Source organism: Anneissia japonica, unplaced genomic scaffold (genome assembly GCF_011630105.1).
Source record: "Anneissia japonica isolate Jap-2015-1 unplaced genomic scaffold, ASM1163010v1 scaffold287930_len349246_cov199, whole genome shotgun sequence".
Taxonomy (NCBI): domain Eukaryota; kingdom Metazoa; phylum Echinodermata; class Crinoidea; order Comatulida; family Comatulidae; genus Anneissia; species Anneissia japonica.
The window spans coordinates 114,467-132,452 of record NW_022717415.1 but is presented as its reverse complement, the minus strand read 5'-3'; the positions used below and the strand labels follow the sequence as shown (position 1 = coordinate 132,452).

General features: G+C 34.0%; 1 protein-coding gene across 1 annotated transcript in view; it reads left to right on the top strand.

Moving 5' to 3' along the window:
• Positions 1–17,978, top strand: part of LOC117110227 — a 20,757-nt gene extending 2,779 nt beyond the window's left edge. Inside the window, exons 3-22 of the mRNA XM_033252852.1 lie at positions 750–882; positions 3,482–3,617; positions 4,013–4,070; positions 4,667–4,858; positions 5,876–5,996; positions 6,256–6,375; positions 6,610–6,710; positions 7,369–7,487; positions 8,235–8,377; positions 8,770–9,015; positions 9,683–9,826; positions 10,157–10,426; positions 11,650–11,736; positions 12,016–12,222; positions 12,643–12,873; positions 13,406–13,657; positions 14,329–14,439; positions 15,443–15,691; positions 16,105–16,329; positions 17,079–17,978. Of these exons, the coding sequence (XP_033108743.1) occupies positions 750–882; positions 3,482–3,617; positions 4,013–4,070; positions 4,667–4,858; positions 5,876–5,996; positions 6,256–6,375; positions 6,610–6,710; positions 7,369–7,487; positions 8,235–8,377; positions 8,770–9,015; positions 9,683–9,826; positions 10,157–10,426; positions 11,650–11,736; positions 12,016–12,222; positions 12,643–12,873; positions 13,406–13,657; positions 14,329–14,439; positions 15,443–15,691; positions 16,105–16,329; positions 17,079–17,233 (3,300 nt within the window). The 3' untranslated portion in view covers positions 17,234–17,978. The remainder of the gene's footprint in view (positions 1–749; positions 883–3,481; positions 3,618–4,012; positions 4,071–4,666; positions 4,859–5,875; positions 5,997–6,255; positions 6,376–6,609; positions 6,711–7,368; positions 7,488–8,234; positions 8,378–8,769; positions 9,016–9,682; positions 9,827–10,156; positions 10,427–11,649; positions 11,737–12,015; positions 12,223–12,642; positions 12,874–13,405; positions 13,658–14,328; positions 14,440–15,442; positions 15,692–16,104; positions 16,330–17,078) is intronic.
• Positions 17,979–17,986: the final 8 nt, after the last annotated feature.

Sequence of the window (17,986 nt, the reverse complement as noted above, 5' to 3'; positions counted from 1 at the left end):
TTTTGTTTTTTTTTTTTTTTGCTTCTGTGCCTACTGGTACTTGTAAATTTGACCAATTTTTAAAATACCGCTTTGCTGTAAAACATTGCATTATTTACAGGAATTACACATTAATATTTACCTATTTAGTAGATTAGACCTAGGCCTATAATTCTTATAGATACTGTAGATAGATAGATAAATTTTAAAATTTATATAGCGCCGGTTAAACCGAAGTTGTCACTAGTGCTTATGGGTATATTGGTGAACAGCAGACGCGTTTTAACGGATAATAGGTGTTTCCCACACCCCCCCCCCCCTCCACGACGTTGACCTTAACTTTAACGTTAGTACCCAACATGCAACGCTATAGCTCTCCTCTTTAGTAAACAAATCGAAATACGCATGCGCAAACCCGTAACTAACGTACATCGAGCACGTAAAATGCTCAAATTAACGTACTCCGCAACACAAGATGAATAAATTATGACGTCATCCGTTACACTTTAAGGTTAACATCGTGCGGCGAAAATTACGTAATACCTAGGTCTCAACCTTACACAATAATTATATCTCGTTTGAACCTGATTGAATCTTCTCACTGTTGTTTTAACTAACGTCAGTCATTCTCAGTCACCACTACCTTGCGGATATGGTGGTGGCCTGTCCGAGCTTACTTCATCATTATTATAAAATATATAATTATTGTTCTTCAAGTAATTCGTAAATCCCAGGCTTGAAAATAAAAAAGTGCGCCTTATTTTTTTCAGGATTCAACAGAATTTCTTACTGATATTCGAATAGAGCGTAGTCATGGGTCACGGAGTAAACGTTCAATGGTGTCCAATCAAAATAGGCTATGGCCTAAAGGGATTGTACCGTTCAAGATACAACCAGAAGCACGTGAGTTGTGGAACTTAAATTAGTAGCCTTCGATTATGCAACGATAATCTATGGCGTAATGGACCTTTCCGCTAAACCCCGCCCCTTAGATATTGTTGCTAAGGTCCCACAGCGTTAAAGCATACGCAAACACGTGCGTTTGCGGGACAACACTAGGGTTATGTTCGCACACGGCTGCTAACGGTTAGCAGGATCCGGATCTTGCTAACCGTTAGCTGAAGTGCGTCCATACGAGATAATCCCGATCCGGATACCAAAAATATGATGATCGAATCACTGGGCAATAAGAAACTGGAAATTGTAAACGCGTACGTGTGATTGGTTGATGATAGAAACGCGCTCAACTTGCTAACCGATAGCGCTTGCTAACCGATCGGGCGCTCTCACGCAGGTGCTAACCGTTAGCGCTAACGGTTAGCTCCCGATCCGGATACTAGGGCTCTAGTGAGAACCAGGCTGATATGCTTGTTAGACACGCACGTATTCCAGGCCATGATCTGATTGTTCAGTTGTTAAATCTGATAGGGATAGCGCTCTAAACGTCGCAATCGAACGCTCCTTATTAACATATTTGCATATTTTATTTTGTAACTTAGCACATATCAGTTGGTGAACAATTTCATACTGTTACATTTCTGCTATTTCATTGGATTATGATTAGTTTAAATACGGTATGTGGTCAAACATCCCAGTCACTAAGGTAGGAATAAATTCCCGGCCAAAATTTTCAAATTAAGTTTTTTGGCCATATATGCGTTTGTTATTTCAGTTTATAATTTAACACACTCAAGGTAAAAGCCGCATACAATTATTTGGTTCACCATTAATAAATTGTTCAAGTTTCGATTTCGTTTTTCTTGATTAAGAAAAAATGATGATACGATGTTTCTTGGTCATGAGATAAATGTATGTCAATTCCGAATGACAAATAGCTTGGTTGTAAACTGTCTCCGCTCTATCAGTTTTTGATGCGACATCAGTGGCAAGCGGAACCATAATTTCATCAGAAAAAGAGATATCTCTAGAAAAGAGATATTTTTAGGTTTAAATGGAGCTATCTTAATTATTAATAGATATTTGTCCAGCTGAGTTGCCTCGGGATATTTCTACTTAAAAGTAAGATATCTTAGATTTAAATAGAGGTATTTTAAGTTTTTAAAAAAATAACTCTAATAATAGAGCTATCTGTTTTTTTCATTATAGATATCTCTATTTAAAGCAGATTTAAAATAACGTTGGAAATATCTCTAATAATATTTTACATATATTTCTAGTTAAATCTTGTAAACTTTATGTATATAAATGTAAGATAGAGCTAGGCCCTTGCTACTTTAAATATCGTAGTTTTAAAAGGAGATACCGTAATCTATTAAAAAAAAACAAAATATCGTATTATTAAAGACTATTTTTAGCTTAAAATAAGACATATACGTGTACCACTTAGATATCTCTATTTCAGATTTAGTTTTGGCTCGTTCGTGCAAAAGTTGACCTTGCTAATAGTGTCTACCATTGTATGTCGCTCATTGTTCTTAGAAACCACATTGATGTGGCTTGAACTTTTCCCCACACAATAGATCTTTCCGGAGTCTCAATCAAACTTAACAACTGACTAATCAGAACAGCGCTAGGAATACGCGCGTGCCTCACAACGCACGTGTTCGCGTATGATTTACCACGTCACCATATATGGAGACCTCAACTTTTGTATACCCATAAATATGAACAGGTTATATTGTCATTGTGGACTAATAAAATCCGCAGTTTTTTGCCTAAATATGATATTTTTATTTTGTAATTCACACTGAAATGTTTTTTAATGTTTTGTTGCAAATGAATCACAATTGTTTTTAGATGATATATCGTCTTCATAATTAACACAATAGGGTTTCATATAGTCGAAGCTTTATTTTCACATAGTCTAATAGGCCTATATATATATCGCAGTGACGTTGTTAATTGGGATCATATTTTTATAAATTTTATCTAATGTAATTAAACATTAGAATGTTGATTTAATTGTAGTAATACAACGAAAAATGGAATATTTTGATCTCGAAATAAATAAAAAGTAAACCGGACATCACGTGCGCTTTTGGCATTGTTTAATGATTTGATTCTACTAATATTTGTAACGTTTAAAATGTAGTTATGAAGCCAGTGTGGGTCTACGCATCTTATATTTTTAGACGTGGATGTAATTTGTCCAGTTTGTTTCCTCCTACAATTGTAGTAGGTCTATTATGATGTATGATTATTATAATGAGCTTATATACTCCACAGCTACCAAGTTGTATGTATATTAGTATATTTATCATTTGTATTTATTTATAATTGTTAACACGTTCTTTCTCAATTTCATCATTTACAATTTGGTTGGTGCTAGTTAAGATATTTTCATACACTTAAAGTTATAAACTGTATGAATTTAGAAACTACAAGTACACCAGTTACCGCCCTCTTGCATGTATACCTACAAATAAATATTACATATTTTGGTATAGGCCTACTGAGTTCCTGTACAAAGATGTATAGCCTATTAATATTGCTGTTGACTGTACGGTATTCCTTAATGTATTAATATTAATTCTGCTTTTAGTTGTCGATAAAGAGATCCTACGGAAAGGTATGCATAGATGGGAGGAACGAACGTGCATACGATTTGTACCATGGAATTCAAAGGTTGTTAAAACGCTACCTCATGACGATAGGATAAACTTCTTCAAAGAAGGCAGGTAAAATGTTAAAGTGTCATTAATACGTCAGTTTAAATAGGCCTTTTCATTTTTTCATTTATAATATGCGTGTGTTTTTAATGCCAATGCGTTAAGCACTTGTGTTGTACCCGCACATACATAGAATGTGAAATTAATTGCCTCCAATCGAATTTAAATTCCCAACGGAAATTCTCAGTGGCCCAGTTAAGATGCCTGTATATATGCCTATAGCAGGATGCCGGGTGCGTATTCCGGTTGGGAATTGCGGATTACTTTCCTTTACTAAAACTTACAAGCATTAATCTTCATTCATTGAAATTCAGATGGTTAGCTGTTCTTACATTTGATAACAGATTAAATAAAAATAATTTGTTATTTATTATAATCGGTGTATATTGTTATACATCATTTAGATGCAGATCTGTCGTTGGAAGATACAGTATAAAACAATTTATCAACGCCTGCAATACTGTAAGTCTATTTGTTTAAAAGTAATTATTGTTATATTTAATATTGGTATTTCATTGAAAAGTCTTTTATTTCATTTTTGTCTTGGATACATTATTATAGATACAGATGGTTATATATAATAATAATAATAATAATTATTATTATTATTATTATTATTATTTCTACAAAGAGGTCGCCAGTTACAGGATGATCCGATGCTTTATTTTAAAAAAGTCTTTTTTTGGAGTATTTTTTAGTTTAAAACCGAAGACTCTAGAATTTAGAAGGCAAGCATCTTAACTCAGTTATACAACTCCACTATAAAATTGTAACTAAACCATTTTATAAATGCTGAGTCGACCACGTTGTAATTTGAATTTGAATGAATCATAATACATTAAAATGTTGATGCTTGGCACTCATTTCGTTGACATCAGGTTTCCATAACTAATAAAATATTTAAGTGAGTCGAAGTGTCAGGAAATTGAATACCAAGCAAACAATTATAATGCATTTTGACGAAGAAGGTTTAATAGATAATAACGCGGTCGACAGAGCTAGTGTCGAAACAAAATCAACTCCAATTATGTGACACATGACAGTAACATTTTTTTTAGTTATTTGGAGTGATACACGAACTGGGACACTCAATCGGTCTCTACCATGAGCACAACAGGCCAGACAGGGATGAGCATATAACGATGTTGTGGCAAAATGTCCCACCGGAAGAGGCGGCGCGATACCTTAAAATGATGTCAGCAACGACAAATGTGGAGTACGACCTAAAGTCCATTATGCACTACGGAAAGGTGACTACAGTCAATTTTTCAAGCATTCCTTCTTCCCTCAAAGTTGCAGTTAAAAACTGATTAAATGTGGGTTTACAAAGAGTTTAAATAGGCATTATTATACAATGACATTTTAACCATCAATAATGACATAATAACGAATGTTGATGATGATATAACAACCACAACAGCAACAACAACAACAATAATAATAATAATAATAATAATAATAATAATAATAATAATAATAATAATAATAATAATAATAATAATAAATAATGAGGAGGAGGAAGAGGATGATTGCCAAAATGATGATAATGATCATAAAAATGAAACAATAACAATATATATGTTTAACCTTGCGGTACACCACGTAGATATTTCTGAAAAGAACTGTTGTAGTTTAATTGCTTCAATCGTCTTCAGGAGAATAATATCGGATATTATTCTCCTGAAAACGATTGAAGCAACTCAATCGAAACGTCGAGACTTTCTCAACTACAACAGTTTTTTCAGAACTACCTACGTGGCGTACCGCAAGCTTCAACATGTTATTACTTCGCCATGCAAACCCTTAAACAATTAATAAATAATAATAATAGAAATTGCCAATTCCGGAAACAAGTAAGCCCCGATCACTGCAAATTGTGGCGCTAGGAGAGACGCCTGCCTCAAGGTGAAAATTTATTAAGTGATATCCTTCTATATCTGAGTCACACTAAATATATATTTTTTGTTGTTGTGTTACGTGGCAAACCAAGGACCTTTAATTTGGACAAACTTTATTACTGTATATGATCATAGAAAACAGGGGGCTCAGTGATGTGATAACCGAGCTTTAGTCTGTGACTCGTATCTCTAGCCAAGGTTACTGGTTTCGCTGGTCGTAGCCAATTTTTACATACAGAAATGAACCGTTTCCCGTTCGTCTCGACAGCTCCACAAGAGACTGGTACTCAAACGGTCAAAGAACAGTACATATGCTCTTTTGAAATTATCCAGACTTTGGTTCAAATATTGATATAATCTCCCTTGCAGTATGGCCCGCTGGGAACGAAGTTCGTTACGGTGGACCCGCTGCTGCAATACGATGTTGGACCTTCTTCGGATATAACATTCTACGATGCCAAGTCCGTCAACCTAGCCTATAATTGCAGTGGCAAGTAATTAAATTTTACTGAATGTTTTTACATAGGAATGCAGGAATGCATTTTTATATTTATTTTTATATTTTTATTATTTTCTTGCTTATTTAATTACAATACCTGTGAATATGTGGGAGTAAATACGAAGTTTGACTGACACTTCCGCAAGGGCCATTGACAGCGCGTAGCTTTATATTTACAATGCAATTGGTTTTTTTTTTTTGGTTTTTTTTCATTTAATAAAAAACATTTGTTATGAATGGATTCCCACAGCAAAGTGTAGCAAGAAATTAAAATGCATAAATGGAGGATACCAAGGACATAAGTGTAAATGTATCTGCCCTGAAAAGTATATGGGAAAATATTGTCAGAAGAGAAATACAACAGTCGAAGGTAATATAGATTGTTTCAGTATACATACATACATATATATATATATATATATATATATATAATATATATATAAACTGTATATACATATATATAATTATATATATATATAATTATATATAAAATTTATATATATAATTATATAAACTTAAAATATTTACATAAATACTATGCCTTAATTTTTTTAATTCATGAATGCATCCGAACACCAACTATTCTATTCGATTTCTTCTATAGAGAAATGCCGTTTCTCTTTAACTAATCAACGTGGAAGCGTCTCGTCTCCAAACTTCCCTCTGCATTATGACAATAAGATATACTGTATGTGGCATATAAAGGTAAGCCATATCACTTGACTTTTCCATACTTCCACGTTTTCGATACCATAAACTAAAATCGATACTTTAGTGGTAATCCCATTACATGTCATTACATGTCTTTATGTTATAATTTTAGTGGGCTCATGATCATCGTTCCATCTTTACTAATAGGGAGCCTTCGATTGCACGACGACGGTAGGACGTAGAACGTAATGACGTCACTAAAAGTCATCTGTGCATGCGAGAACGTTAAGGTCACCTCGTCGGAGTAGATTCTGGAAAGCAATTTGGCCAAATGAACGCAGGACGCCAGGTAGGACGGTCACGCATGATTGATTCCGTTCTAGCGTCGCGTCGTCGTACAAATCGAAAGCTCCCTAATAATTTAATCATCTAGAACGTATCATCGTGTGATTGGCTCTCAAAAAAAAAAAAAAAAACAGCCGCGCATCCCATTCGTCTGATTGGTAAACACATTGAAGCAAACGCAAACAAAATTCACACGCCCACTAGTTAGCATTGATTGCGTTTGCGTATATATGCGTCAACATTATACAATGTGAACTAAGTCGTATGCCAGTGAGTATCCATTTCACAATTCAATACAGTGTAGTAATGTGTACCAAAACTGTCTTCTTTATTAAATTCATATATTATCCACTACTACTTGTTCCAGGTGAAACCAAATTATAAAATCGTATTGAACTTTACGTCATTTAATGTTGAGCCTGCGCCTGGATGTAAAGCAGATAGTGTCTTGCTAAGAACAAAAGATTTATACAATGGTGGCGAAAGGTACGTTTGAATTTCGCCACTCTGATAATATGTAATGAACCTGAGACAACTAATTAGTGATTAATACAATTAGATGGATGGATACTAGCAAATAACTTTACGTATTGCTATATATTTTCTTGCATTTATCTTTCTTGCTTTGGATTAAAAGATGTACGATCAGTCATGAGGTAAACAAATTGAATTTTATTCCACATTTGAATTTCTTGATTTGTATATTTAGTAATATATTTACTTAAAATTAAACAATGTAATTTAGAAAAATTTCCAGTCAATTTTCGGACAGTTAAATTTTCCTGTATTCTTTTGCATAAATCCTTAAATTGGCTGTTAATTTAAGGATTTGTGTTGTAAAATGTCTGTAATAATTTTGACCTATTTCTCGTTGGAGGCTAGACTGGGTTCCAGTCCCTAAACGTTGTCTTAATCAGTCAAAAAGCTGGAAAAATCAATTTTGGCACTAATGACGTTTCATATTACCTATTTCCTTGGCGTTTCATAGTATACTTTTTCTTTGTCTTAGTTCGCATCAAAAGTTTCTTGACATAAACTGACGCTGGTGGCGCTTTCCGAAATGTGCTAATACTAAGAAAAATCAATAAATTAGAGACTTGTGGCAAGTCTAGTTGGAGGCTAATAAATTATTTGATCCTCAAATGAGCTATTCAAAATGTTATTTGAGGTATTTTTCTGTGCTTTTGACTGATAGTACATCTTTAAACTATTAGTTCATTATTTACGTTTCAGCTTTTGCGGTTTTGATCTTCCACCTGTGATTACGTCATCAGCGAACGAAGCGTGGATACGCATGTACACTGACAGCAGCACCACAGAATCGGGATTTCATCTCAACTATTATTCCGTACGAAACAAAGAGTCGAGTACTTCAAGTAAACATATTTTATATTATTCGAACGAAGTATTAATAATAACATCATTCGAATGCGGCTTCTCTGTATCAGCATTATATATGTGTTGGCCGTCTCGTCAGCAGTGCACAAAATGTGTACTGTTAATTTTTCCAAATCCTTTTTACGTCATTAGAGAATATTGTATACTGTAGAATTTTTTTTGTTGACCAATTGTCATTTATTTCATCTTAATAAACAATTTTTACTCTATATTTTACTTCTGCCAAAAACTTTGGCAGTTTGGTCTCACGAGGTGTGTTTCTTCACATTCTCTACCGGTACTATCTAACCATGTCCTTACAAAGCAGTTCAAACTAATTAATTCATTTGCTGTGTTTAATCTATATGGTATAACGATATTTGGTTTTCAGATTGCTGGAGAAGGAGTTGCTATAGATTTTTTAAAGATGAATTGACAATGATTGAAGCACAAAAGAAGTGCAAAAGCATTGGAGGCTCTCTTCCGGTAATATCATCATCAACAGAGAATGAGCTTCTCAGACGCAAGATTGCGCAAATGTTACCTGGGAAATTTTATTATTGGATTGCGCTGAACGACATGCTAACGGAGGGCAAGTATGTTTGGGGGTCGAGTAGAGAACAAAGTTTTTATCACAGTAAGTTTATAAAGGTTACATAATATAATAGTTAACATCTCCAGGGATCCAAGTCTAACGGAAGTCGCCGGAGTCTCCCGGAAATCGGAACGGCCTCCAGCACAAGCAAGAATCTCTCAGAAAATAAACCATCTTCCGCAAAATCATAATATGTGTATGTTTTACTACAGTATCATCAAATGTCTCACGGATGTCGGTATCGATGGGTATCATCATGCGCAGCAAAATGAAATACAAATGTCTTACGAAAGCTCATTTATTTAGATCTCCCGGATAGGATTTCTCTTGACCCTTGCATAAATGATACTTACTATAATATCATAATAACTATGTTATAAATTTATAACAGTCAATCTGGATAGATGAATCTGCATCAGTTGAATCAAATTATGTTATTTTGTTGATAATTTTAAGTACGGTAAGTATTATAATTGTTATTTTTGATAATGTTGATTATGTTAATTATGTTATTGATAATCTATTATTATGCTTAAACTTATCATAACCATTATCATCATCGTCACCATTATCAAAATTATCATCATGGTATATCTTCAACAATTAGTTTTCATTTAGTTGTTTAGATGTTGCTGTTCAGATGCAAATATTAAATAATATGAAGGAGAATTAACTCATTTTTCCAACATATCCATATTTATTTTCTCAGACTTTGAAACTTCACCTCCGTCACAAATATTTCGCAATATAATTGACTGCGTTGTATCGGATGTATATGGAGGCTGGCATGAGCGTTATTGCTCGTGGAACGCTAGTGTCGTTTGTGAAATATGGAAATCACAGACAGCAAAAGGTAGATGTAGCATTAAAATATTGATTGATAAAAATAATTATCTAGAATTATAAGCTGGAAATGTTAAAAGCCATTGGAAAACAGATGAGTCAAACTGCGACTTGAAGCTGCAAAGAGAATTATTCGAAAGCTGGTTCAAAAAAGGGCAAAAACGTAAGTGATGGACCACTTTTTTATAGGTTTTTAGTAAGGAACTGAGGAATAGAGAGAACAATTTGATTTCTAAAACATTATTTTATAAGAGCCATTGAAGTAATCATTGATAATTTTTGACTTTATATAAAATACATTGAATAACCACAAATAATCTACTTTTCTCCTAACTAATAGCATCATTCAACAAATGGTCGCAATGGAATGATTGCCCGGTCTCTTGCGGAGGTTCTGTTCAGGACCGTACCAGAGAATGTAACTTCCCCGGAGAATGTACTGGCGTTGCCAGAGAAAGACGCGTTTGCAATACACAACCCTGTCCAGGTACCATTGCTAGAGGAAAGCCTACTCAAGCTAGCAGTGTTTGGAGGTGGGATCCTGCTGTGGCCGTTGATGGTTACTATTGGCCAAAATTCGATGACCTTCACGCAAGTTCGTTAATGACAAGTAAGAAATAAATATTATAACAAGTTTTAAGAGTTTTAAGTTTTCTTTGAATATTTAAATTGTTTACTTCGCATAAGGTATTAATGTAGGTCTATATGGGCCTACCTAATTTTAACGAGAACATTATTTCACAAATTAAATTAACAGACCCACGATACAGTCTCTATATTTATTGTTCTCATATGGATTCCAATTTTTCAGTTATTTCTAATTTAATCATCTTTTCCGTAAAAAGCCTCTAAATTACCCAAATTTTGGTGGTAAGATTAGAATTGCTGTAAGATGAGAAGTATTTTATCATATATCGTTTTCATACTTAAAGTGGACTGGCATCTATGAGATTTTAAGAACTACACATAGTCCCCCAGGGGCGTAGGGTGGTTCCCATGGGAGGGTGCGAAAATTGTAAATGCGGGATCAGTGGCATAATGAAAGGACCGAACGTCCCGAGCCAGGTGCTGGGGCTAGAGGCTGCAAAGGGCCCCCGGTGGTGGGACGAAGCCCCCAGCCGCTCTGGTGTTTGTAGCTTTTTTTGCGAGGTATTTTATGTCCTTCTTGGCACAATTTAATTCTTAACTTTGTACCGTAATTAAAATAATATTTTGTTCGTTTGTAACTATTTTCTTGTTACACATTGTTTCATTTTTATTATATTATATTAAAAAAATAAAGATTAAAATGTTCAATCAAAAATAATAATGTCACCTTCACTTGATGTATTTTTAAAATCATGATAACATTTAAAACCCATTATTTCACATTAGGCTGCTGCTTCTATACATTTCACCAATACTGTATGCTCTATATTCTGTACTGTACGGTAAAATGCTGTTTAAGGATTTTTTTTTGTTTGTTTTTGGGCTCAGACAGAGTTTGTGGCAAACGTCAATTAAATTTGATAATTCCAACGATCTACCGCCGGCACGTAACAATAGGAAGGCAAGAATACAGTACACTGTATTCATTTCGAATTACCGAAGTGTTTAATGACATAGGCATATCATAGGTTTATATGTGTACTTTCGTTGGCCTAATCGAGTTGAAAATTTTCCATTGTAGTATCTAGGCAGGCCTAGGCTTAGGCCTACACAAGTGGAACATTCCGCACCCCTTGCTCCCTCAGCCATCGCCCCTGGGTCCCCTGTAATTTTTACTAATACTATGGCCTTCCTCGTTATGAAGTATAAAACAACTGTTTCACGTCAATATGTTATTAATTGCAGATTTACAGTATCAACCTTGGTGGAAAGTGGATATTGAAGACATGTACGTCGTCACAGGGTTACGATTTACCAAGTGCTTGGGCTATGGTATTTATATTCATTGTTTTTATTTTACCCCATAATCTATTAGTTCATATCCTCCGTACCAAAAATTAGAGTCAAATAAGCAGATTGTGAAAACAGTTAAATTTAGATAATACCGTACAATAATATATAATTTACACTCATGCTTTTAGTTAAATACATTATTAAAATCACTAGGTGTAATTGTAAGCTGTTTAAAAGTTTAAATAATGACAACGAAATTGAATTATTCAATATCAGTATATTATAGCGTAAGATCTTAAATTTGCATCCAAATTTCAGATTACCGTACGCCTTGGGCTGATGCCTCAGTAGGTTTTAATAACGATGTGATAACTAATCCAGTTTGTTCCCAAGTAACACTGCGCCACGACAAGATCCAGACGACAGTTGAGTGCGGGAGACCGTTGCTAGGCAAAATTGTCGGAATCCAAATCAAGAAAGCATGGACTACGTTGTGTATCACTGAGGTTGAAGTGTTTACGACAGGCAAGTTTTCAGTAAGCTTCATTAAGAATTTTTCTTAAGCACGTTTTATAGAACGTGATTTACGGCGGTATGAATACCGTAAAATAGATGAAAGAATCCAAATGGAGTCTAAATGTTCCCGCTGCGAACATTAAAATGCGAACCGATTACTAAGACCCCATAAAAAATATTTATTAGTTTATCACCCCTTCTTCGTCACTTTTGGGGAAACTTGGGTTCCCCTCATGTTTATTCTACCTATGATTCCTCGTTTTCATTTACACACAAATGTTTACACATAATAATATTCTAGGGTAATGAATGGCCTGTATGTTAGTGGCCACGGTGCTTACCTTCTGACCATGGATCCGGGGTTCACAACTTCTATGATAAAAATCTTAAACAAAATAGATGTAATTTAACAAAATTCTTGTTTTATAGGTTCTGCGCTATCCTGTCCACGCGACATACAAATGTTGCTTCCTATTGGAGAGTCTGGTGTAAATGTCTCCTGGCCTGAAAATGGATCATATGAAATTGGTATCTTGGAATACTGTACTCATAAACCCGGTTCTGTATTTCCTGAAGGAGTAACGACAGTTCAATGCAGAGTCAGGGATACAGTGAATACAGCATATATACGACTATGCTCATTTAGAATAGAGATAATAGGTAATATTCAAACACTGCAAATATTATAGAGAAAAATATGTGTGATGCACCCTGTAAATGAGTTAGATGGTGTGACTAAGGGCGCCACTACGAGTATTCTCGAGTACTCGCCACTGAGGAAGGACTAGTGTTGTCCAAAAATTCTGATTCTCTATCTTTGACAGCTACTTATGTTTACTTTGTAGGTTTTGCTTATTAATTTTGTACCTCTACCGAGATCAAGCAATTGTTTCCCACAGCATTGTATTGTTTACAAATATTTTTTATATTCATACATTGTATATAATATATATATATATATATATATATATTATATATATATGACATAAATATTTACATGAATAATCATAATAGGCCTATTATTACCATCGTCAATAGAATTGTTGATATTATCATTATCAGTACTACCAGTCTTTATTTCATTTCGCATATCATTATTACCATTATTTTTATTATTTTATACTGTATGTGCCGAAATGGATGCACGTATATTATAAAATTTCACAAGTTCCCGTTCTTTTTCTTTTTTTAGTTTGTGACATCATCAGAGACAGTCGGTGCACTCGACTCATCGAAAAGAGGCAGACGCGACAGCAAGCACAAGATGCATGCCAACAAAATGGCGGGAACTTGTTGGCAATACGTTCAGAAACTCAAAACAAGCGTGTACAGAGTATGATTGCATATTACGGAAAAAATCTCCGTACGCCATGGATAGGCTATCACGACATTGATCATGACGACACCTGGACGTGGTCAAGTGGACTACAGTCGCCAGTCAAAAGTGAGTCTATCTTTCCATATAACCCATTTATTTTTCTTTTATCGTGTCTAAATGAAACGGGGGGAGGGTTGGTTTTATAAAATCTTATTTATAGAGGGTCAGCTTTCAATTTTGTTAAGTCAGAAATGCAGCTGGTATTCAGGTGCCGTTTAAATATAATGTAATTCCCTAATTATTTGCAAGAAAAACATCTGATTTGACACGATTGACTCTGCGAATAAAAGGAAAACATCTAAGATAGTATAATACATACTCGAAATGCACGCCATCGTGTCGGAATTCAATATTTCGACATTAATTATGTCATCATCAGGAACATCTTAAGTACCACCTGTACTTTATGTTTATTTCATGCTAGATGGTTATACGCAATTTTACCCCACTTATTACTTATCAGACAGAAACGTCAATGAATCAGTTGTACTAGCCCGTTGTAGAGACATGTATATACATATGTCCAAACCACAAGAGTGGGCAAATATGTGAGTGTGGAAAGATCACAAAAAACCCCGAAACTGTAACTACAGGATTAGAGCACGCCAGTCATTGGACAAACAATGGCATGCAAAACATTTATAGTTTAAATCTGTTGTAACACCAATCATTTTCATTCCTCTTTAGTACGTTTCTGAATTACAAAAGGTTGTGTTTTTTATTTTTTTATTTTACAGAGTTAGTCATTCCAAAATCTAAAAATGATTTTAAATGTGCAACCTTCAAACCAAACGGTTACTGGCGCATGACATCGTGCACCGAAAAATCCAGTGCCATCTGTGAGACAGGTAAGACAAAATAATGTATTCACTGAAGTGTAGACATCATGTTACATAGACCATGGTATGGTATAGCTGTGAAATTTTTACCTCCTACAGGTAGTCCTTGCCTAATAATCTACTAAATACGGATCTTGTTCCAACAAAATTTAAAGATCAGAATTAATGTTGCCTGCAAGTGTGATTTTAGTATTTTTAACATTATTGCGGCCAATATGGAGACACAGAAAAGCTCTAGCGAGTGGTTTCCGATTCTGCTATAAACACTAGTATAATTTGAGCGTTAAGTGGCAAAGCTGACTTCAGAAAAAGGTGCCATTACCAAATTTTACTTTCAACAGCAGTAGGACCTATACAAATTTAGTGATAAATACCTGAACTCAAAAATTGCAAGATTAATAGATAAAATGACCAGAATTTGTATTGTTTCCCATTGTGTACTTCAATTACTTGCGCAATAACTAGATGTTTGAATAATGCTGAAAGTAGGGTAATAATTGAATGATATTATATCTATATCTATAAACATTTTATACAGCACTATTTCCAGCGGATTCATAGCGCTGAATGTCAAATTTAATGTAAAAACCGTAAAAGTGTTGGATTCCACTCTCCTTTATGCAGTTAACAAAAAATAAATACACTATGACTTAAAAAGGTGTGTCTTGAGCATTTTCTTAAACATTGGAATAGAAGTTGCACATTAGTGGTCGTACTAAAATCAGTAATACTAATAGTTATAAAATAAACTTTAATCTAAGTCTTAACCTAGGTATTAGGAACGTTATACAATAACGTTACAATTTAGTGTTAAAATAGTTAATTTGTAGAACCATAAATACGTACTTACAACGTAATTTCACAACTTCATAACGTTTGAAAGTTGCTGCAACGTAGACGTTATAAGAACGTTTTGTGTTTGCTGAGAATCAATTTAATCAATCTTTCATCACCTTGCTACAATAATTGATTTTTCTTCGCAAAGACTTATTAAAAGTGTTTAACTTTTCAGACATCAAATTTCCCACAATGTTGTGCCCTACGAGAGTTAGCATATCAACTCAGACTGGGTATCGTAACCTGTACGTTTATTGGAACGATGACCCCATCGTCATTGACCCCTTGAAAAGACACTTTACCACATCCTGCTACCCAAAATCTGGATTTAATATGCGACCTGGTGCTTTAAAGAAGATAACGTGCACAGGAAACGCGGACATTGACGGTGCTGTGGTAGGCCCGTGTACGTTCAATGTCAGAGGTAAAAAAATCCTTAATTTTATTTATTTATTTATTTACAAACATTTTTACATGGATAAAATTTTCATTAAAAATATATTCTAACAAATATATATATATATTTTTCATATTGTTTCAAGAATGAAGTTATTGTGGATTTAGAAACATTGAAATACAAAACTTATTGTACAATTAACATCACGGAAATCTGAATTAAAAATGAAAACAAAAATAAATAAATAACAATAAATCTTATTAAGATTAAAGGCAACCTCTGGTAACATCAATACACCACACTGAAATTGAAAATTCAATGCCTTTAAAACAAAGCTATATAGTTAGATTTTCAAAAAAAAAATAGCGATGTTATTTTTTGTTGTTAATTATCAACATGTACGTTTTTAACCAATAACGTTTGGTACATATATTTTCCAGCATGCACCAGAGTATCGGGAAATGATTGTTACGTCGTCACCGATGACTTATTGCAGTGGAAAGATGCGAAAAAACGTTGTCATTCGTTAGGAGGCGCACTCGTAGCTATAGCATCGTCGAACCAGAATACTATTGTTCAAAATGTATTTCTAAGGACGTATAAATATGTAGAGGATGTATGGATTGGTTACACACTCAAGACTGCAGGCCAATCCAAATACACAAGTAAGCCCACGTGACAGTAAATCAAAAAACGTTTAAAACAACCTCATATTGAATCAGTTAATAATAAAATGCAGTGTGCCGTCACTGACTATCACAAATTTACTGTGTGTATTAGGCGTACATCTAAAAATACACTGCTTTAAAGCCAGGCTCCGGCCGGGATGAAAAACTATTTTTTTATGTTGTACAATTGATTTTTCTAAGACACAAATAAGGTGTCTGATAAAAAAAAACTCGAGAACGGTTAATGAGATACCTATTTTTGAATATTTAAAATCTAGAGGAAAAAGGGGCGTAACCTTCCCCTTTTTCCCATTTTTTCCCCAGTTTTGAAATATTCAAAAATCTGTATTTCATTACATTGTTCCCGAGATTTTACGTAAAAAAAAAACTTGTTGCGTTGAAGAAAAATCAGTTGTACAACAAAAACTTTTGTTTTTCCTTTGCAGCCTGACTTTAAGTAGCATATTACGGGAAAATACAATTAGAAAGAATTTTACACTAATGACATAAGGCAGGACAAATAATTTTTCAAAATTTTTAAAGCAAAACAGCTCGTTATTTATTAGATAGAACATATTTTATTAGATAAATAGCAAAAATAAATGTATGTATTTATTTAACATATTTGAGCATGTTTTTACAATGATAATAATGTTATAAATGCTCAATTAGTATTTTTGTTCAGAAATACAATATTTATTCAATATTGTAAGTGCTTGATTATTCTTTTGTATTCTTTTACACAGATTGGGAGAAAGAATTAACAAAAAAGGATAGTAAACTGTGCGTGACTATAAAAAGGGATGGAAAATGGATAGGTGTCGGCTGCAGCCAGCTACGAAGGTCTGTGTGTGTCATAAACTTGAACCCGGAAACCTTAACAGTAGATCAGAAAAGATAGACTCTACCATTCAGTCATAATTTCTTTTTTATAACAATAATAATAATATATCACATTTCTATAGCCTCGGTTTAAGCAGCAAAAAAACTGGCTTGTCACCAGCGCTTTAAGATATTAGAAAGGAGTGAGCTATTTGAAGAGAAGTATTTAAGATTGTATTTGCATAACTCTGTATCAGAGATGACACGTAATTGTGGGGTAGAGAGTCCCAGAGAGTTAAGGAGCAGAAAAGGAAAAAGAGCCATAACGAATAATATTAATGTAATATTAACAAAAGGTTAACTAGTTAACAATAACAACTGATTACACTTCTGTGGATATATTAAATAAATCCAACATTGTTGGTACATTGTAGCGGCTTAAAGTACATAGCAGGTTAATATTGTTAGTAATATTACTTACCATACTAATAAGCCAATTGGTGGTTGGACTGATCATGCTCGTATGCAATGCCAATCGAGGTCAATCGATATAAAATTGATATAAACATATGTTGACCTTGATACAAGCATGCGTGGTTCTAACTATGAATTGGTTTATACGATATAATATATGTTGTCCCATATTGTATTGTCGTTAAAATCATGTATTTGGATTTATCAGTATATATGTTCAATGATCAGTAAATTATTCTGATTCTGATCAAGTAAATGGCAATCTTGTACTTGTACTCGTAAATAACAAGTTACGTAACCAAACATATTTACACTACCACCCTCGAAAATAAAAGTAAATATTGTTACCACTGTTGAT